The 23203-nt window shown below is 44.8% G+C and overlaps 1 protein-coding gene across 1 annotated transcript in view; it reads left to right on the top strand.

Annotated features, from left to right (window-relative positions):
- PLXNA4 (plexin A4) overlaps window positions 1–23203 on the top strand; it is a 470405-nt gene that overhangs the window by 285397 nt on the left and 161805 nt on the right. The window contains exon 4 of the mRNA XM_058804666.1: window positions 17677–17777. Within this exon, the coding sequence (XP_058660649.1) occupies window positions 17677–17777 (101 nt within the window). The remainder of the gene's footprint in view (window positions 1–17676; window positions 17778–23203) is intronic.

Here is a 23203-nt window from a genome sequence, read left to right as displayed (position 1 = left end):
GTGTGTGGCCATAGCAGTATTTATTCAGTGGCCAGATTGCTTTAATAAAACTGGTGTCAATTCTCATGCCAATCAAAGGATGAGTGTGTTTGACCTTCAGGCAGCCACTTCAGTGCTAGGCCTGGCTTTCTCCTCATCCCTGATGCTTTTTATTCCCTGTTCCCTTCCTGGAAGGGCCTGAGAGCCACAGGTGAAAAGCACTGGCCCTGTTGTGAGTGTGTGCGCATTGGCTGGAGAGAAGGAGGAGTAAAGAGCAGCAATGAGAAGGTCACCTCTGCTACTGAGATGGAGAAGGCAAGTGCCCTGAGCTCTGCAAGGAGACTCCAAACTCTTTGAAGCCACTGGTTTATTTTTCTGGGATGAGGGTGAGACATGGATAAAGGGGTTCAGGAGACTGCAAACTCTTTGAAGCCACTGGTTTCTTTTTTGGGGTGAGGATGAGACACAGATAAAGGGATTCAGGAGACTTCAAAATCTTTGAAGATACTGGCTTCTTTTTGGGATGATGGTGAGACATGGATAAAGGGGTTCAGGGGACTCCAAAATCTTTGAAGCCATTGGCTTCTTTTTGGGATGTGGGTGAGACATGGATAAAGGGGTTCAGGAGGCTCCAAACTCTCTGAAGCCATTTGTTTCTTTTTGGGGTGAGGGTGAGACAGGGATAAAGGGGTTCAGGAGGCTCAGCAGTGTCCTGCCAAGAGGCAGAAATGTCACCTGCCTGTGAGCCAGCCCTGCAGGGAGGTGCTGGGGCAGTGAGGAAGCTTTGCCCTCCCATCTGCTGGAGGTGGAGGGCAGGAGAAAGTCCTTTGAGCTGCACAGGGTGTCTTGTGTTTCAGAGGTGCTCTCTGAGCACCTGGCACTGCTCCTTGCTCTCCTTTCTGTCCCCTTGCATGACAAGCCAAGCACGGCTCCCTCCTTTGTGACCAGGGACAAAAGGGTATGTAGGAGTTGTATTATTAGGGTTTTTTTCTTTTGGTGAGCACTGTGAAATGCACCTGAGCAAATCCCCCAGCCCAAACCCTATTGTAAGGGAGGCAGGTGTAACCAGAGCCCTGGAGCCAGCGTGCCTTTGATCTTTGAGGTGGAGGGCTCCTTTAGGGTGCCTTAGCAGGATAATCCCGCCCTCATTCAGGGTGCCACTTTGGGAACCACATGGATGGAGCTGGCAGGGGCTTTGTGGGGCCTCTTGGGTCTCTGTGCTTTGTGCACAGGCCAGCTGGCAATGTTCACCTTGTTCATGAAATTTTTCTATAGATTTGGGCCCAGTATTGATCCCTGGAGAATACTACTAGGAAAACCCTCAGGCTCTTTGAGAGCTACCAAGTATTAAGCCATTTCAGAGATCTCTTCATGCTATTTTTAGGGTTTGGGACTTTTTTTTTTTTTTTAATGGGAACAGGCTGTGGAGTTTTCTCAAGCACTGTGTGGAAAAGTAAAGACTGGGCATCCACAAAGAAAACTTCATTATTTCCTTCCAGAGTGGATCACCTATTTCCTTACGGATTGACAAATATCCTATTTTTTCCTAAAATCATACTGCCCAGATGCCATTTGGCCCAAATCAGGAGCTCCAGATTTATTCAACATTCTTTAATATTGCCCCTTGTAGCCCTCAGGAATCAGTAGGGCAGGAGGCTGAATGCTCCTAAATCATGAATGTAGTCCCCAGCATTTTAGATGTAGGACAACAAAGAAAATTTCATTATTTCCTTCCAGAATGGATCACCTATTCCCTTACAGACTGACAAATATCCTATTTTTTCCTAAAATCATACTGCCCAGATGCCATTTGGCATCCAAGAACACCATCCCCATCCCCGTCCCTGCCTCCCTGCACGGCGGCTTTTGTGAACTCAGGGCTTGGCTGGAGGAGCTGAAACGGGATCTCCCTGTTATATACAGCACCAAAGCCGTGCCTCAAATCAAATTTGAATAGTTCCCTGCAGGGACAAAAGTTCTGTTTCTCTGCAGAGCCTCATGGCAGCTGTTTCTTTCCCCAGGAAATCTGGGCGCCGGGTCTGTCGCTCCATAAAAAGAAAGGTGCGGTGGGAGTCTCATCTTTCTGCTTTGGCTGGGGAGGAATGCGAAAAAACTCACCAGTGTACGAATGAAACTAATTGGAGGAATGAGAACCTTGTGTGCTGCTGCACAAGCTTGGGGATGGTGAAGAGGCCTAAATTTGGGGTTGTTACCTGGAGTCAGGAGGGTTTTGCAGCTCCACAGGTTTCCCAGGTTGATCCTGTGTAACTTTGGGATCTTCAGCAGGGAATTTAGGTGTAAAGCTACAATAAAGAGGCACTGGTTAATGCATGGCTCTTCTGAGGATCACCTTGCACACCTGAGACCTGAGTTATCTGACCTCTAAAATGCTGGGGACTGCATTAATGATTTAGGAGCATCCAGACTCCCATTCTAAGGATTCCTGAGGTCTAGAAGGGGCAATATTAAAGAATGTTGAATAAATCTGAAGTTCCTCATTTGGGCCAAATGGCATCTGTTCAGTATGATTTTATGAAAAATAGGATATTTGTCAATCTGTGAGGAAATAGGTGATCCATTCTTGAAGGAAATAATGAAGTTTTCTTTGTGGATGCACTGTCTTTACCTTTCCACACAGTGCTTGAGACAACTCCTCAGCCTGTTCCCATTTACAAAAAAAAAGCCCCAAAACCCTAAAAATAGCATGAAGAGATCTCTGAAGTGGGTTAAAACTCGGCAGTTCTCAAAGAGCCTGAGGGTTTTCCTAGTAGTATTCTCCAGGGATCAATACTGGGCCCAAATCTATAGAAAACTTTCATGAATGAGCAGGAAGTTGATATTAAATCCCACAGATAAAATATTCAGTGGAACAATGATTAGCTCAGCATTAACCACCACCAGGGCACAGAGGCTGGGCCACTTTGGCTCCCTCAGACAAAACAAACTTTGCTGTGTCACAGGAAGGAATTTAGGTCAGGCTGGGGATTGAGAGACTGAAATGGATGAGGGGCCCATTTCTTCACATCCTTCCAAAGGGTTTTTTCCTCATCTGGCCTGTTGTAGAAGCAGGTTGACATCATCCTGCACTTTGAGGAGAGTGGGAGAGCTGTAGTCATGCTCTGTGGCCAGGTGGGAAAAGCAGGACTAAAGAACCACAAAAATTATTTGTAGGAAGTGGGCAGGTCCTCATGGCGTTTGAAAGCATCTCAGTGCTAATTTATCACTCGGAATGTTGAGGGATAACTTGATCAGGATCTCTGAGCATCTTCATGGGGTGAAGGGGCTTTACAACCTGGAAGAGAAAACCAAAACAAAGATCAGTGGTTGGAAGCCAAAGCCTGATGAATTCACAAGAAAAGTAAAGCATGTGCAAGCTTTTAATGGTGTGAGTGATTAGCAACCCTTGCTGCACTCAGTAGGAATTCTGCATTTGAAGACCCCTTTGTGAGTTAAAACCACCGAGAGAAGGAGCTGTGTAAGAGCCTGAATGAGAGATGTGGGACTCCAGGGGCTGTCCAAAATGCAGTTTATTGCATCCAAAATGCAGTTTATTGTATCCAAGGTGTTACAGCAGTCCAGGATGGTGGGTGACAGAGCTGTGCCCACAGCTGTCAGCTCCAGCTGCAGGCAGGCCTGCAGACCCACATCCCTCATTCAGGCTCTTACTAATAGTGCCCCACGTTGGGCGCCACTGTAAAAGCCTAAATGAGGGATGTGGGACTCTAGGTAGCTCTCCAAAATGCAGTTTATTGCATCCAAAATGCAGTTTATTGCGTCCAAGGTGTCACAGCAGCCCAGGGTGGGTGACAGAGCTGTGCCCACAGCTGTCAGCTCCAGCTGCAGGCAGGCCTGGAGCCCCTTTGGTTTTGGTCACAATGCATTACAGACTTTTCTTTGCTGAGCATCTTCATGCAGTAGAACCAATCTATACCTGAACTGTTACCTACAGCCCATCATAACTACTGTAATTACCATATTCATGTTACTGTTCTCCAATCATTCAAAGTCAGTACATTACAGTTTAAGCTAGAAGTTGTTTTTCAGTTTTCTTGCAGTGGAAAATTCTGAGACCTTTTTTCTACTTGCAGCATTTGCTGACTTGTTTGCCTGTGCTCTCTTTGTGCTTGGTAAAAACATCTTCTTGTTTGGGGTGGGTTTATCCTTTGCTCTAAGCCATAAAAACCCTTCTAACTAACACACCCTTTGCCTCCTTGGTTATCCAGTAGGACTGGCTCAGCAATTCTTTTCTTCTATATCAAAACTTGCTTCCATCTCTATTCCTTCATCAGACTCAAGATTTAAAAATATTTCTGCTAAGCACACATATCTGTGAGACCTTCTTGTCAAACTTTCATCCTTCCCAACAGAGCTGGGCTTTGCTGGTATTTTCTTCCCTCTAATTCCACGCCAAAACAAACATCAGGGATATCTAAAGACAAATGGATGTGCCCCAAAATTGTGGCTGGCATCTCTGCCTGGCCACTGCCCCTTTTGGTAGCACTGATTACCCGCCAAACCTTGAGGGATCCCACAGGCACCAGCTGAGCAGGGAGTGCTGTCTGCTTTTCTCTCCTTTAATAAACTGACACACACATTTAAAGGTCTGGGAATTTTCACATCTTCTCCCTGAATCCTCCTTAGCTCTTGAGTGAAACCCTCAGGAAGGCTGCTGGTGGTGAGAGCTCTGCCGAGGCAGAGGTGCTGTGATAGCCCTGAAAACCCCAATTTTGGGGCTGTTGGTGTGTGTCTGCTCAGGAACAGCTGCAAGCAAACGTTATCACGGCTCTGCCTGCCTCACATCTGAAGATTCTGGGCTGCAGATTAAGCAGTGTGACCTCAGAACTCTCCAGCTGATGTTATCACTCTGATTGATGCTGCCTGTGGAGCTCCTGTCAGAGAGATTTGAGGGCACTGCTTGGAGAATGATGTGTGAAAGGAGAGGGGGTAGTGATAGGGGGAGAAAATTTGGGGTGGGGTGTGTTTGAGGGTGTCTGAGAGCAATCCAAATGCCCCTTTTTGTGGGCTCTGAGGAGCTGTGTGAAGATCAGTGCCACTGAACACTCACTCTAAAAGCAATCAAGATTTATGAGCTACCTGCCTCTGATAAAACAGTCACAGGTCAACCTGATGTGCTGTGTTTGTCACCTGGGATGAGCCTGAGGGATGTGGACACCTCTGTGCATCAAACTGAGAGGTGACACCCTGCTAAAGGCAGTGATTTAGTAAGCGATTTAATAGCTTTTGGTGAGATAAGGGCCTGAGAGGGAGGGGACAAGATGGTGAAGGCTACAAAGAGATGACCGCCATGTAGCCTCTCCTTTTGCCCAACATGTGGCTAAAAAGGGTGAATAAATGGTTAAAAGAGAAAGGATGAGTAGAAGTCTGATGAGAAGAAGCTGAGGGAGCTGGGAAAGGGCAGAAAAGGAGGCTCAGGGGCCCTTGTGGCTCTGCGCAAGTCCCTGCCAGGAGGGGACAGCCAGGATGGGGTCAGGCTGTGCTCCAGGGAAGAGGGACAGGATGAAACAACCTCAGGTTGTACCAGGGGAGGTTTAGATTGGAAATTCAGGAAAATTTGTTCATGGAAATGGTGGTCAGGCATTGGAACAGACTGCCCAGAGCAGTGATGGAACCACCATCCCTGGAAATGCTCCAAAGCCCTGTGGATGTGGCACCTGGGGGCACATCAGTGGTGGCCTTGGCAGGGCTGGGTTGGACTCCATGACCTTGGAGGGCTTTTCCCACCTTAATGATTCTTAATGATTCTTCACCTTAATCTGATCAGAGGTTGTTTCCATGTGGGAGGTGACTGGAGAAGCAGGAGCTCCTCAGCCTTGAGGGAGGTGAGCTGGAGACATTGGCAAACTCAGGAGTGGCAGGAGGGGATGGATAAGAGCTGACTGCTCAACACCTCTGCAAATACAAGAATTACAGGGCATGAAATTAAACTGTTGAAAAATCAAGCCCTGAACAAATGAAAGCAGGTGATTCCTTCAAGCAAGAGGGGCTCTGTGGATCTGTGAAAATCCCTGGCAAAGCATACTGTGGATGCAACAATGCAATTTCAATGATAAAGCAGAATAATAAATAAATAAAGAAATAGCTCTTGGGGTTATGATGGAGAAACAGACAAAATACAGAAGTTCTCCTGAATGGAAATAGCTGAAAGCTGGGCAGCTGCTGGGGACATAAATGTGTTTACTTTGGTCTTATTCTTTCAGGCCATGGCTGATGGAACTGGGATTTTGGGATGTTGCCCCAGCCAGCACAGCTTTTCTTGTGTGTTATTATGGGGGATTTAAAATCTGATTGCAACTGAAAAAGGGGCATTTATCAAACTGCCCCAGTTTCTGTAGCCTGGTAGTGCTGGCAGGGGTTGCATCCTGCCCAAGGGAGTTGGATCAGCACAGTCCTTCAGGAACTGCCTGGGTCCAGAGTGGTGGAGCCAGAAACCTGGGACAGGGTCAGGGTGCCAGGGCAGAGAGAGGAGGCAAAGTTCCTACAGGCTCTTGGATGAGGATGAGGATGGAACTTCATTGCCCAGGAGATATTTTACTGGTTTTGTGTCATTGAAATGGCTCCCAAGGTATTAGAGAGTCTTTTTTTTAGCCCCATGACTGAAGAAGTTGTTGAGATTCTTCAGCTATGGCTTTTAAGGTTATTTTCTCTTTAATACATTCTTTTTTGGACTTGTGGAGATCTGTCCAGCAGGTTGGGTTGTGGCACAGTCCCTGCCCTTGAGGTGGTGTTGGCTTTTTATACTAAGAACTACGTGTACTTTATTTACCATAATTTTCCAGTACCTATCACCTATGTTAGACAGTCTGTCTCTACTCTAAACCAATCCAGAAGTGCCACCATCACAGCAGAAGATGGAGGACAAGAAGAAGAAGAATAAAGACAGGACACGCTTAGATTCTTCTATCTAGCTTCTTGAACTTCTATTCTAAATCCCTAAAATTCTACTTTTTCACTTTGTGACAAATTCACCATCATTCTACTCAAACTCTTGTGGCTTGTAACTCCTCACACAAGGCTGGTAATTGTTTCCATGGGCTAAAATCAAAGGCACAGGTGCTTGTGACTCTGTGCCAGGGTCTCTGAGCCCCCTGCCAGGGTCTGGAATCACCCAGGGCAGCCAGAGCAATGTCCTGGGTTTTGATAATGTTAAATATGTAAAGATGGAATCTGTAGTGGTGACAGGATTGAATAGATGGGAATGGACACAATGAGATACCTGAGAGGGCTGCTGAGGGGAATTAATTTACACAAAGACGCTCACTGATAACTGAGGATAAGGATCCCTTCCCATGATGGGGTGTTGGACCAGATGATCTTTAAGGTCCCTTCCAACCCAAGACTTCCTCTGATTCTGTGGTGGGAACATCTGGAAAGAACAACATGACCTGCAAAGCACCATCACCAGCAGAAACAACTCCTAACTTCTCCCTGTGTTTTTTAACTTTCCAAGCCTCCACCAAGAGCCTTCAAGGGATGCTGAGCTTTAACAAACCCATTGCAGTGGTATGAATTCCTTCAGAGGCCCCAATTAAATCTATTTATAGCCTTTTTGGAGCCTGGGTAACAACCTCTCCCTTGCTCAGCAGCCACGCTCCAGTGGCCACACAGGCACCAGCTCTCATTAAGCCTGGGCTGGCCCTGCATTAATTGTGACACGAATCTCTTTTTTTGAAGGCTTTTGAACACAAATGCTTAGCCAAACCTCATTTGTTTCACAGTTTACAGAGTGAAACACTTGACCAGGGGATCAAGATTTATTGTAAACAGGGCAGGGGGAGTGTGAAGGTACCTGGATGAAGCAGGGAGAAACAAGGATGGAGTGGTGCAGGCAGGGGAAATCAGGCAGAGCTGATGGTTTGTAGGGTGGGGAAGAAGGTGGTTGGTTTCATCAGGTTTGGGTTAAATCATCTCTGTCTCCTTCCACACCTCTGAGCTGGTGAACCCTGATTTTTACAAGGAAAATTAAAGATTTTCCTGCCTTTTGCCAATGGGATGCAGTCCCAGCTGAGGAAGGGTTTGGCACCCTTGGGTAAGGGAAAACTGGGTTAATTTGGTGGAAATCTGAACTGAAACCTCTGAATGTGTGAAACACTTTTCTATCACTGGCCGAGGTCTCTGTACAAATCCCCAACAGGACAGGGCTGCTGGGAATGTGCCTTGAGCTGTTTGATTTTCCAGCACCAGCCTCATTCCATGGCTATGGCAATGGGAAGATGCCCTCAGCTCACACCCCAGGCAGCAGACACAGAACTCAATGTCACAGCTCACTTTTACAGTTTTTTGACCAATCCCACAAAGCAAAAGCACATTGACAGCAGTTCATCCAACCACTGTAAGCACAGGTACCTTTGGTTAAACAATGCTTGCTTATTTCAAATCCAATCCCTGCTTGTGAGCCTTCAAACAGAATGCACAGAGCTCCATTATTAAGCTTCAAACTTCTTAATATCTTGCTAGATAAACTTTTCTGTAGCTTAGAGAGTTATTCTAGACAAGTGTTTATACACAGACCATTGTTCTATTTGTCCTTGCGTTTCTACTTTTTAAAAAATTTTCTGCTAACCAATCTCATAGCTGCTGCTTAGCTCCAATCACAGTTCTGCTGCCTCTGAGGCTGCCTTTTGCAGATTTCCTAAAACCCCTTAATTTTGTGGATTCCCACACTTTTCAACCCTCAGGATGCCAACCAAGGTCCCAGCAGGATGCTGTGTCCCTGCTCCTCCTGGACTGATGTTTTTGGGAGGTCAGTCACCAGGAGAGGAGGAATTCTTTGAAGAAGGGACAGCACAGGGCAGAGGCTGAGCAGGGGAAACTGGCAACTTGCCAAACCTCTAAGAAAAGGACTGAGATAATCTTTGTTATCTGTCCGTTCCCTTGTAAATACAGCCAGGAGAGAGAGCAGGGATGAGGTTGGTGTGAGGGCTGTGATAAAGCAGATGGAGAAAGGCTCTTGCTCAAACCCCTGTCACCACACAGGGGTTTTGGAGTTCTGCAATGGTTCACAAGCTGTGCAACATGGGGGATTTCCTACAGCACTCCCCAGGAAATTTAAGAAAATATATTTTATGTTGTGACACAAAATTCTGTTATTCTGGTGCTGTGATTAGGAAGAGGAAAGGCCTGAACACATCTGGGGATTGTTCTCAGTGATAAAAATTTGAGGATGAGCAGAAAATGTTCTTCCAGCAGTGTGGCATTGGTGTGGGAGTCACCTCAGCCAGTGACTGTGGTGTACATTGTGTCTCCACCTGACCTGGCTGTCCTTTCTATTCACTGAACAGACACAGAAACATCCAGGGTGTGATTTATCTCATCCCTGCTTGACATCTGAAACAGAGAGCAGACAAATCCTGCCCTGCAAAAGGCCTCTCCTTCAACAGAGCACGAGTTCCTAGCTCAGAATTGGACTCTGATGTTGCAGACAGAGTTTAGTGAGAAGGCAGAGCCCTCCCTTTTCACACCTGCCATGACAAAGCTGTTCCCTACGAGCTGCCAGACTGACAGACCTGATAGATCAGAAATGCAGCCCAGCATGGTTTACATAGAAAACCCCTGATCTGAGGGGTTTTCTGAGCCAGCTGCAGGGCAGGGTCCTGCCAAGGGGTGGATGAAGAGAAGAGCTGCACTGCAAGGTGTGCAAAGCCAATTTCACTGCTGTAGGAGCAGCAGTCTCATCCTGAGAGCTTCTCAGGGGAGCTGCCAGCACTCAGCCTCACCTCAAAGCTTCCTGGAGCTGTTGCCACAGACGCTGTGGGGACCAAATCATTCTGTTCATCTTTTCATCTTCTTGGCGTGCCTCTGTTGGTGTGAGTGTTGTGTGGTTGTGACTGGAGATTTGCTCTGGCAGTGCCAGAGTAGAGAAATCTCTCACCAAAGGTGCCCAGAACAGAGACAGGAGAGGAGGAGGAGGAGGAACAGCAAACACACAACTGGAGGTAGAGTGAGCAAGGATATTTGATCAGGTAATTTATCCTGCCACACAGCAGGACACTGACCCCCACTTTAATTATTGTGTCATTTGTCCTTGACAGCTACTGCTGCTTCCAATTAACACCCTTAATTAAACCCCCCAGTTTTCCAAGGATGTAAGCATGGATTTACTGGGAAAAGAGCTACAATGAAGAGGCAGAGCTTGGAGGGGTCTGATGAGAAATGACATTCCCTGTCCCAGTGGGACTGGCAGGTTCTGTGCTTATCCTGCAGACGTGGCAGGCTGGGATCACACCCAGCTCCTCTCCCAGCAGTCCGACATCTCCCTGTCTGTGAGTCCTGTTTCTCACCAGGGTAAATAAATAAAAACTATTTATTTACCCTGATGATATATAAATTTAAACGAATATAAATATAAATATAAATTTAATTATAATTTTTTTGCCTTCCTCTATTTAATAAACTGTATTATCATGAACACTCTACTCAGGGCTTTGAAATCAAATCAGCTCCACTCCTAATCTTCCTGCAGTTTTTCAGGGGTTCTCACCACGGTAAATAAATAATTTTTATTTATTTTTTTAATACTTATTTGCCCTGGTAAGATATAATAGTACTAATACTAGTACTAGTACTAATACTAATAATTTATTTTATTTAATTTTTATTTTATTTAATAAATTATTAATGTTAATGAAATATATCAATATTGATATTAATATATTATTTTTAATAATATATTTTATTTTTATTTATAGATATATAATTTTTATTTATTTACCATAGTGAGATATAATAATACTAATACTAATAATAATTTATTTAATTTCTATTTTATTTAATAAATTATTAATGTTAAATTCTTTTATTTAATAATGCATTTTATTTTTTTAATAGAGATATAATTTTTGTTTATTTACCCTGGTGATATATATAATAACAACAACAATAATATTCAAAATAAAATTTTATTATTTATTTTTATTTTATTTCATTAAATAAATTACTACTATTAATAATTTATATTAATATTATTAATAATAAATTAATTTATTTTATAGTTATTTTATTTTATTTTTTATTTATAGATATATAATTTTTATTTATTTACCCTCTCTGGGCTTTGCTTTTCCCTGTTCCTGCTTTTATTACTGGGTCTCTAGATCAGGTAATAAGGGCCAGGATATCAAACATGACAGGGAAAATCCAAGTCCCTTTGTCCATAATTCAGGCCAGAATAGAATCAGCATCTTGGGATGCTGTGCAGGTGATTGAACACCCTCACTGACTGCTATAAAGGTGCAGAAGTGCTTCAACCTGTGCTTCCTTCAGGTGGTTTTTTGCCTTCCTCTATTTAATAAACTGTATTATCATGAACACTCTATTCAGGGCTTTGAAATCAAATCAGCTCCACTCTTAATCTCCCTGCAGTTTTGTGGGGCTGGCTGAGCCTTGAAAGATAGCAGCGTTCACAGAACCCACATGGCTTGACAGAGCCACTGTTCAGTGTTTTGGAAATGTATCTTTTGACTGTTGGGAAGGAAATTGGCTACTTAAGATGCCTTTTTGTACATTTAAATTAACTTAGTCCATCACACTGAATAAATCCTGCCGCTGTATTAACATCCAATTATAACAACAGAGATTGAGCAATGATTCAGGTTTTGACCAGAATGTTGGCAGTTTAAGGGGGAAAAGAGAAGTAATGTATATTGAAACAAAAAAGTCAAAAATGGGAGCCAGAAAATTGTGACTGAGCACATAGCAGGAGCTTTTGTGAATGCATAATGGCAGAAGCAGGAGCCAAATTTCTAACAGGATTAGCTGTTCCTGTCTATCAGATCCAAAAAAAACTCAATCATTTTGTTTTAAACGACTTTTTATAACTCATTCATACTAGGAATAGGGAGGGGAAGGGAGGCTGGGAGCTGGGGAATGTGCAGTTTGGAATTTAGGCAGAATCAGAGGTGAGTGTTGTGTGAAACACCCTGAAGCAGCAGTTGAGCCCTGAACCATTCAGCACTTTGCAGATTTCGCCAGATTTTAAAGATGTCATTGTGAGCCAGAAACTTGTGTGTGATTTCTTTGGGGAGCAGTGAATGAATGTGTTGATGAGGTGAAATATCTCTTGCAATCCTGATGCAGCCATGGCAGCTGGGCCTGCTCATTGTCCCTGAGAAAGACACAAGAGTCACCTTCCCCTTGTCCAGCCCTGGCTCTGGGATTGCATCTCACTGGGACAGGGATCATCTGTCATCACCTTACCTTCGTATCTTCAATATTCCAATGAACCCAGAGCCTGAATATATTGTATTTAATAACCTAATTTACAGCAATTTGCCAAGAAATGGCAAATTTCAGTCCTCCAGGACTTCTCTCTTGTACCTATATCAGAGCCAGCAGCTGCTGGATGTCCACCAGGAGTGTGGACAGGCATCTGAAGGGACCTTACCTTCATATCTTCAATATTCCCATGAACCTGGGGCCTGAATATATTGTATTTAATAACCTGGTGCTCAGTGAGTGGGTGTTACCTGAACTTCCTCCTCAAACTTGCTCAGATAAGCCCAAACCTTCAGAGACACTGAGACAGCTCCTCCTTCTGCTGCTGAGACCTCACTTCCAGCTTCAGCTCTGCTTGATGAAATGGGGAGATGTGGGGATGCAATCAGGGAATATTCTGAGCTGGAAGGGACCTGTGAGGATCATCCAGTGCAGCTCCTGGTCCTGCACAGACACCACAGATGCCACCCTGGGCATCCCTGAGAGCATTGTCCAAATGCTCCTGGAGCTCTGGCAGCCTTGGGAATGTGACCATTCCTTGGGGAGCCTGTTCAGTGTCCCACCACTCTCTGGGGGCAGAAACTTTTCCTGATATCATGTATTTTCTTAATATATGGGATTTAAGCCCTGAGGACAACAGCAGTCTGTTCTTACATCCATATATTGCTCTGGCACAGTGAGACTAAAATACCAGTGAAGCTGTGACCACTGCAGGAATATAAATTACTCCAAACTGGCTCCTAATGCCCCAAAATGAAAGAAAGACGCTTTCCTTTTCTAATCCTGCTGAATCCCTGGTTATATGTGGGATATATCTCAGGCATGTGGTGGATTCTTGGAGTTGCCCTTCAATCAAGGACTGAACTTCAATGATCCTTGTGGGTCCCTTTCCAACCCAGGATATTCCAGGATTCTGTGATATTTGTTGCAAAATGTTGAATCCAGGTTTCACCCCCACTAAGAACCAGGGGTAGGGACCCTCACCAAGGTCAGGGAATTACCTTGAAGAGTTTGTCAGGCTTTCCAGGGATGGAGAAGGGGTGGAGGGAGTGAGCACAGCCTGGTTTGCCATGGAGATTTCCACCTCCAGCACTGCCTTGGTCCCTTCATCATTATTCATCAAGTGAATAATGGCAAGGCTCTGTAACTGGGAGGCTGCATGGACTTCCCTTGTGCTGACATTTCAGTGGCTGTTCCCTGGAGGGACACAGTCAGCTCTCAAACCCTTCAACGTGGAAAGCTGAGCTGAATTAATTACAGTTTATGCTCCAAAAAGGAAAATAAGACCTCTGATGTGCCTTATTTGCTTGATATTCTTCCTCTTTTCAGCAGAGGACCCTTAGGTGGCTTTTCTTTCTGCTGCAGCTCCTTTGTTTTTTTGTGTTTTCTTTCTGCATTAATTGGAAGGTCTGACACTTGCAGCCCGAGACATTTATCAGCGTGGTACAGTTTTAATTAATCTCACAATAAAGCTGCTAGAGGTGAGCTCCTAAAAGGACTTTTAGGGCAGGAATAATGCACACAGAGACACACCCTGGTGGGATTGAGAGGATTTGGGATGTGGGCAGCTCCTGACACATCCCTGTGGGCTCTGGGGCAGCAGCACAAGCCAGGTGTGCTCCTAAAAACAACAAATATCCCACAAAATATCCCCAAACACACTGAAAAGAAAACATTTCTGCAAAGATGAAGTCTGGGTTCCCAGTAGGTTTCTCCTGCCAATGAGCTTGGCTGTCCTTTGATGGCTAATTAACTAATAAGAGTAAAACATACAGAGACCAACTTTTATCTCCTTTTTTTACAGCAATTTGCCAAGAAATGGCAAATTTCAGTCCTCTAGGACTTCTTTCTTCTACCTATATCTGAGCCACAGGTGGATTTTAACTCTGAACATTCAAGCCAGGATCACCAGGTGTTGGAAAAGTTCATTTTCTGATCTAAACTTCTCAACCAAGGCTCACTTTTACCAGACAGGTGTAAACTGGCTCAGAAATGAGGTTGGATGGAACTATCTAGAGCTAATGAGGATAAATCAAGCAGCACCATATGTCAAACTGAGGGTGGTTTGGGTGGGAACTGCAGAGCCAAACCCAACTGTGCTCACAAAATTCTAATTACCAGGTGGGAATTGCATCTGGATTGAGGAATGGCAGGTTTAGAGTCTTTCAAAATTAAATTATCTGCTTCTTCTTCAAATCTTCTGGTGGCCACAGTGCAGACATGGCCAAGCTTGATGTGATTGAGATAAATCACAATGTATTTTTCTCAGGTGGAAATACAACATGGGAATGGCGGACATAATGAATTATAATGTGAGCCTGATAGATTATAAATTTATAAATAATAATTTGTAAATTACAAATTATAATGTGATATAATATATAATATACAATATATGATATATTGTATATTATATATTATATATTATATATTATATATTATATATTATATATGATATATGATATATGATATATTATATATTATATAATATATATTATATATAATATAATATATATTATATATATTATATTATATATTATATGATACCTTTTGGTAAAAACTTTTGTCTTTTTGGAATTTGGATTCAACACAGACTATTGGGTTCAACAAGTTTAATTGGGTGAAAACCTGAGGCATAAAATTTGTTCTTCATAAATAGGTGATACCTTCTTGATCGGAAGCTTGAGGAAGGTGAAACAACTTCATTCATGGCCAATCTTAATTTTTAAACTTCTTGGAAGAATCATAAAATCTTGGAAAATACCTTTAAAAACATCAAATCCAACCATTAATTCACCACTGACAGGGTCATGATAATTAGAGAAATCTGAATTACTCCCTCCCTGTCTTGTTCTTATAACTTTTACTGCTCTGTGGTTTGTTCTGATTGTGTTTTTATGCTCATGGCTATAGATGCACTTGAGAAAAGTGAGTTTGTGTTGGTTTTTGTTTGAGTTTTTTCCCCCCATTCTCACGTTTTCATTAAAGGCTTTCAGTAGCCGCAGTTGGCTCCTCTGGGTGACTTGGCACAGGCACTGGTGCAATGGTAAATAAATAAACTCCATCGTGTTTCTACCTGGAGTTTTCTAAAGCTTCTGCCACTTGCCAGAGGCAAAGCTGCACATTTTCAGCTTGTGCTTGTAGACTATCAACTGGGATTTGGGGTGAGAAAAACAATTTCTGATACAACCAGAAAAAGGTCTTCGTACGGAGCTGGAATTTTGCCTGTTATATATATATTTATATTAAAATAGATAAATATGAAAATTTAAAAGCCAGTTCTTAGTTCATTTGCAGACACAGTCGAGATGGATCTTAGTCTGTCACTCCACAGCTCAGACTCTCCTGAATGCAGTGCCAAGTAAAAAAATTGTCCCTGGGATCCAGGTGCATTCCCTCGTCATTTGTCAGGAGTAACTGTTCTGCAGTTTAGAGCTGGCAGCTCTCAGTGGCGTTTCATCAGGATAATGCCTCACTCCATCATCTGCGGGAATAAACTCTCCCTGCTGACAGGAACTGGGGTGAAGACACCAGCAATTGACTGGATATTACAGAGGCTCTCTGAAGCTTATTGAATGGAAAAGGGACTAGCAGGTCATTGGGCCCAAATTGTGTGTTTGGCTTCAAAAGCTGTGAGGGGCTTACAAAATGTAAAGGGAATCAAAATCTGTGAGACAGGAGGTCAGGCTGGGCAGTCCCTTCAACCTTTGAAACCTCTCGCTGAAACACTTTAATTAAAAAGGAAAAATAAAAGAAAAAATAGATGATAAAATGAGGTATTTTGGCAGTACCTGGATGTTTCAGGTCCTACTCTAATGCATTCTGAGCTGCAAAAGCAGGGCTATAGGAAGAAAATATCCAGCCTGGTAGCCTTTGTCCCTTCCCTGCTGGGAGCAACCTCTCCTGGGATGGGACAAGAGATGGTTGGAAAGATGCATGGACAAAAGGGAGTGGAGTTAATCCTTCCCTGGGACCAGCAGTGGTGGTGGCAGTGGGAACTGGGGGTGGCAGGAGGTCATGGGAGGCAGACAAAGACATCACAAGACCTCAGTTCTCACAGGAAGCCAGAAAGAAACAAGAGTCCAAAACCAGAGAGATCAATGAGGTCCAGGGAGTTTAACTTACTGCAGAAGATCTCAAAATGAATTAACTTAATTTCACAGTACCACATCCCCACAGCTTGCCTAATTTGCTGATTGCTGGGAAATCCTGCAAGGCATGAAGGGCTACAGGGAATGTGGAGCAGGATATGCACAGGGATTGCTCCAGGCTGAGCTCTGGAGAAAACCATCCCCATCCCCATCCCCATCTATCCCCATCCCCATCCCCATCCCCATCCCCATCCCCATCCCTCTGCCTGCCAGCCCTGCATGGGTGTTCCTGCAGGAGGACAGGTGTGGCCACGTTTCTCTTCACAGAGAAAAGCAAAGCACAATTTTTCAATAATATTTCTGGGTTTCACATTCTCTGAACCTCAGAGAAAGGAAAAACAATTCTTATCTCATTTGCTATGCCTGTGTTTGTGCAAAAGTGGAATGCAATATGGAGATGGTTTACCCAAAGTGATAGTGTTTGGTTTCCTTGGGCTATCAGGGCCAAGTGTGTTGTCACAGACATCTTTTATGAAAAATCCTTTCCTTAGGATTTTTCCTCCTGAGAAGCTGAGGCGCCTCAGGAACAAAATGTAAACAATGGTTATCTGCTGCTGTGGAATGCAACAGGTGGATCTTTGATTGGCTCATGTGGTTGTTTCTAATTAATGGCCAATCACAGTCAGCTGGCTCAGACTCTCTGTCTGAGACACAAGCCTTTGTTTTTCATTCTTTCTTTTTCTATTCTTTACTAGCCTTCTGATGAAATCCTTTCTTCTATCCTTTTAGTATAGTTTTAATATAATATATATCATAAAATAATCAATCAGCCTTCTGAAATATGGAGTCAGATCCTCCTCTCTTCCCTCATCCTCAAACCCCTGCGAACACGGTCACAGTGTGTAGCCCCACATTTCTCTTCACAGAGAAAAGCAAGGCACAATTCTTCCCAAGAATATTCTTATCTCATTTGCCGTGCCTGTGTTTGTGCAAAAGTAGAATGCAATATGGAGATGGGTTACCCACAGTGATGGTGTTTTGGTTCATTGGTCTGTCAGGGCCAGGTGTGTGTGTGTGTGTGTCAGGACTGTCAGCTGAGATTCTGTGCAGTGTGTGCAGAGTTGAATGCTTGGCAGATTCAGTTTAGATGTAATGTAATATAATATAATATAGACTAATATAGTGTAATAAAGTGATTAATTAGCCTTCTGATACCCATGGAGCCCTCCTCCACCCCCCATTCCTCCTTCATTGGGGGCGAAAAAATATCCACTATAAGCAGTCAGCAGGGGAAGGGGACAGGGAGGGTGGCACTTCCACCAAGCCATCCTGAGTTATGTAAGGAGCCTGACAGGTTTTCCCTTTCCTCCTGCAGCTCACCAGGGTGCCCGTGGAGTCGTGCAGCCAGCACGAGACCTGCAGCGAGTGCCTGGGCTCGGGAGACCCGCACTGCGGATGGTGCGTCCTCCACAACACGTGAGTACCTCTGGGCTCTGCCACCAGCCCAGCCCTGCCTGTCCCACCTCCTGCCCTCACAGAAACACAGCTGAGGCCTGCAGAGGCTGCCTAGAGCAGAGGCTACTCAGGAAAACAGTAGTTTTCTTCATTAAGTAGGGATTTAAGTGGTTACATGAAGGTAATACATATACCTGAAATCATCTTTCATGAAAAACCCGACTTACTTGGTAGCAAAGCCATATCCAGCAAAATGAAGTGAGCAGTGGCGTTATTAAAACCTAAGAAAACAGTGATGGTTGGATGATGATCCAACCCTTTAAGATGATAATCTTAACCCTTGATTCTAATGCAAACTCTATAATGGAAATATTTCAAAACTAACAGGTTCAGGGTGTTCAGTGTAACAGTTTTCTTTGGACCAAAATGTGCTTGCTTACCTCACTGCATCATCTCTTACCATTGTGAGGAAAAATGTGAGTACACTTCATTTTTCTTATATTTTGCACTTAGCAGCACACCGTACATGGTTTATTTTCAACAGTCTAAATAATCAGACAACTCAATCCAGATTATTTATCTACTTTCCTGCATAGAGATTTCCTGTTAAAGGAATAAAGTAGGGATTTATTAAAAGGTCTTCAAAGGATACACCTTGGGCAGTGCAAGAGCCTGGCTGTGGCTACACCAAAGATAGACTCTGAGTCATGAGTTTTCACACTTTTACCAGTTTTGGTCCATTTCCATATTGGGGTCAATTGTCCAATTGCAGCTCCAGGTTATGCAGTCCCATCCTCCCAGATTGCTCTCTTCAATGTGCTGTTGTTTGTACTTTTTGGGTCCGAAGCTACAATGGTGTCCTTGGTTCTGGGGCTGGAAAAGGATTGTTCTGTCTGACTGAGCTGTGAGGAGAACTTGAAGTTAAGAGTTGAAGTTATATGAAGTTAAGAGTTACACACCAATGCAGAATCTGGAAAATATGAAAGCTAAAACTTAAGGCATCAAGGTAGAGGGGCAAAATGATGTCTCAGTCCCTGGCTGAGCCAAGAAACTCCAAAAAAGTCTCTGGGATTTGCTGGGGAGTGATTTCCAGGGTTTTTTTGGAAGAGTTTTTTTGGAAGACTCAGAGAAAGAAGGGTGGCAGAGGCTGGACAGAGCTTCTCCACCAGTTGGCTGTTTTGAATTCAGCACTCCAGCATCTCTTCTCTGGGTCACATTTTCCTGGTGGTTCCCATTCCATTCGAAGAAATTTGACTCTGGCCATCAGGCCCTGTCCCAGCACCTCCAGCTTTGCAATGCTGACCTGAACCTCTCCTCTTCTGGACTTGTCAGGATCTCCATCACCCTTAGAGAGGAATCCATGGGGGTCCACTCCAAGGTAGTTTTCATTGGTACCTTATGGTTTAACAGGCCAAGCAGGGGCCTCATTCCTCTCTCCCATCACTTTGTTGTACTGGTTTATCCACTGCCTCACAAGGAATATTGGATCCAGGTGTCCTCAGTATTGGGATATCAGTTATTGGGATATCAGTTATTGGGATATCAGTTCATTGGGACATCAGTTCATTGGGATATCAGTTTGTTCTTGTTTTTCTTTAAGCTTTTTAGTGATGCCATTGATCTTGAAGATGCCTCTCTGCAGCCTTTCCCTGAGTGATCTCCTCCTGCCAAAGGCCTGCAGAGGGAGGTGTCAGCTTGGCTGAGCTCCTGGCCATGAGTGGCAGGGAGGTCTCCTTTGCCAAGCCCCCCTGAGCACAGACAGGGGCTGGGAAGGGCTGGGATCTGTCCAGCCCAGGGTTCCAGCTGAGAGTGGTTCTGCAGGATGCTGTCACTCCAAGGCTCACGGTGTCCTTGGCAGCCTTGGAGAGTTTTTCTGATTGTCTTGTTGGTCTTCACCCTCTGAGCTCACCTGAATGGTTCCTGTGAAGTTGCAAACCCTCCAGGTGGAGACAGGGATCCAGTTGATGTGATAGACTTTGCTGCCTCTCCTTGCAGGAACAGAAGGGAACAAACCTGGACCATATTCCAGCCTTCTGTCGGTGCTCTGAATGCTCTGCTTCTGTCAGCTTGTGTGACCCTCATCCAAAATCACGGCAGTCTGCCTGATTCCAGATCAGATCTGGGGGATCCATCCCAAAACATGCCCAAAAATGGGGCTCATGCTCTGGAATTGTTCAAGAGAACCTTGGCAAACCAGCCCTGAATTGTGGTGCGGTGGGTAAGAGCCCAGAAAACTTTCATACTGTGACCTGAGGATATTTCCATTTGACACAGAGCTTTATAGTGTGTTCCCACCCCATCTCATCCTGCATCCATCCTCCAGTGTGTTTGCTGTCAGTGAAGGGACAGCACAGAGATGTGCAAGCAGCGCAGAAAGGCATGAATTTGTTCACTGGTTCTACCACAGCCATGCTGGATGTTTCATCTCCTTGCATCCAAGGTCAGTGGCAACAAAGAGTCAAAACTTGCAGCAATAAATCCCCAAAGAGAGAGAAGGGGCACAGACAATGCAGAGTGAGGAGTGCTGGAAATGGAATGGAGGGTGATGGGTGGGTCTGGCAGATTGAATTTGGTTAAAAACACCTCTGTGCAGGCTCAGTCCTTGAGGGAGAAGTGAGGCTGGAGTCTGGACCTGGTTGATGGCAGTGTCCCCTCCTCCCTCTGGCCACTTAACCTCTGATTCCTTTTCTGGAAAAGAGAAACTCCTCTTGTTTATGTACCTCGCAGCAGGGTCACTCAGATTGACTCCCCGAGGGGTTTTCTTGAAGCACTTTGAAGGCAATCGTTATCAAATCCCCCTTCAAGTCTGTTGCTTCCCTCTCAGTTAAAGAATCTGATTTTCAGTCCTAGTTTGGGAGGGGTTTTCAGGGCAGCCTCGGGTGCTCCTTTCTGAGTCTCAGTTTCCTCATCCTTTTGGGCAGCCCTGAGAGCAAAGGAGCCAATTACATCCCACTCAACAAGTTTTGGCTGTGCAGGATATTCAGGCTAAGGACACTGGAATACTGAGTCTCTAATTAGACATTTTTGCACATCAGAACCCCTCAAGCCTCATTAACAGACTTTTCCTCGAGTGGGACACGCCACCAACAACTCCTGCACGAGAATCCCTGGGGGAAAATGCCACAAACATTTCCCATCCTGGCTGCCAACCCTTCCCTCTGCCCTCCCAGTCAGGAATCCCAGGGGATTCTCAGTGCAGGGCTGGATCCAGTGATGTGGAAGGCACGGAGGAAGCAGCTGGGCTGTGCTGGAGCTGGGGTACAGCAGGGCTGGGAGCCAGATTATTGGGCAGAGCCACAATGTTCCCTCATCCTCCTCCAGTATAAACCGTCAAGAGGAGCAGAGGTGGACTGGGAGACAGGTGAAATCTGCCCAGTGGGTTACAGCAGGGTGGTTTTGTCTCTCCCATGCACTCTTCTGTCACTACAGAACATGAAATAAAACTACATCTACACTGGAACTTTTAAGGTAAAAAGAAGGGAAGTTTATTGTCACAGGCATCTTTTCTGAAAAATCCTTTCCTTAGGATTTTTCCTCCTGAGAATCCAAGAGGCCTCAGGAACAAAATGTAAACAATGGTTATCTGCTGCTGTGGAATGCAACAGGTGCATCTGGGATTGGTCTCATGTGGTTGTTTGTAATTAATGGCCAATCACAGTCAGCTGGCTTGAACTCTCTGTCCAAGCCACAAACCTTTGTTATTCATTCATTCTTTTCCTATTCTTAGCCAGCCTTCTAAAGAAATCCTTTCTTCTACTCTTTTAGTATAGTTTTAATATAATATATATCATAAAATAATAAATCAGCCTTCTGAAACATGGAGTCAGATCCTTGTCTCTTCCCTCATCCTTGGACCCCTGTGAACACCGTCACAGTTTATTTTTTGATTTTAACGTTTATAGATTTTCAAAAGTGACAGTGGATTGGAGGATGAAAGTGCTACTTCTTTAATAATACTGGACAAACTAACAGTTTAATAAACTTTTCTTCTTCTAGAGAAGAATGTAAAACAATAATTATTTACATTAAAATGCATGAGAAAGTTTATTACAAGAATGTAAACATCAGAAGGTTTAGAAGAGCAGGGTGACACACCTCTCTTATTTTGGGATATTCCCTACAAGGGCTGATGTAACTCCTCTCCCCCAGACCCCCATTTCCAGCTCTCCTCAGCTCCCTCTCCCCATCCACGTTTTCCCAGCAGAGCTGGGCTCTCTGTGCCCAGGGCAGCACGCCAGGGCTCAGGAATTGATTTCCACAGCTCTGCTGTCCTAGCCTTACACTGAGAAACTCGAGTCCTCTGAGAGAGAGGCAGAGACAGACAGAGCCACAGACAGCAGAGAGGGGGGAGCATTGATTGGCTGCTGCCCCGAGGAGAGGAGTGATACAGAGCAGGTTAACCGAGCTTTTCATCTCTGTATCTTTACCCCCATCTTGTCCCCCCTCCTTTTCCCAGCCCTGCTCCCTCCCGGGCTCTCTCCGGCCTCTTTAGGTGGTGATGAATCATTTACTTGGTGTAAATTGAAATTGTGGCTTTGCTGGCTGGGGTGGGAGCAGTGGGGATGGAGCAGAGCTGGCACTGGGTGCCTGCTGCAAGGTCACAGCAATGTCACCAGCCTGGATGGGCTCTGCACAGAGGGCTGGGAGCAAAGGGAAGTTTACTGTGAGCCTGAAATGAATTCAGCAGCTTCCTCCTGTGTCAGAGGCAGCGCTGCCCAAAGATGCCACCCAAATCTGACCGCTCTTGTAATCCCCTGGCAAGTCACTCCTGCCTCGCCCACACCCAAGCTGTAACCACCCCTCTTCCTTTTTTCCCATCCATAGTTCAAACTCTTTATCCCCAGAGCACAGGTAAACCCTTCAGCTACTGAAAGAGCTCTCCTTAATTGGATATTTGGAAGGAATTCTTCCCTGTGAGGGTGCTGAGGCCCTGGCACAGGGTACCCAGAGCAGCTGTGGCTGCCCCTGGATCTCTGGAAGTGTCCAAGGCCAGGCTGGACAGGGCTGGGAGCAGCCTGGGACGGTGGAAGGTGTCTCTGCACATGGCAGGGGGTGGAATTGGATGATTTTGAGGTTCCCTTCCAACCAAACCATTCCAGGTTTATTCTATGTACATTCCCTGGTCCATCTGCATGTGGTCACCACGCAGCTTTTCAACCCTGCACAGCATCCCTGGGTTGTGCTTATCACCCCAGACTGGAAATTTGGGGCAGAAAAGCAGCATCCCAATAGAGAAGGGCAACATTTTATTAGAGGGAAATCCCCTGCTGGGGGCAAAGGGACCTGTCTGTCGCAGACATCTTTTATGGAAAATCCTTTTCTTAGGATTTTTCCTCCTGAGAAGCTGGGAGGCCTCAGGAGCAAAATGCAAACAATGATTATCTGCTGCTGTGGAATGCAACAGGTGCATCTGGGATTGGTCTCATGTGGTTGTTTCTAATTAATGG

This window comes from Ammospiza caudacuta, chromosome 5, assembly GCF_027887145.1.
Source record: "Ammospiza caudacuta isolate bAmmCau1 chromosome 5, bAmmCau1.pri, whole genome shotgun sequence".
NCBI lineage: Eukaryota > Metazoa > Chordata > Aves > Passeriformes > Passerellidae > Ammospiza > Ammospiza caudacuta.
Note: the sequence above shows the minus strand (reverse complement) of the source record. Positions and strands in the feature narration are given on the sequence as shown.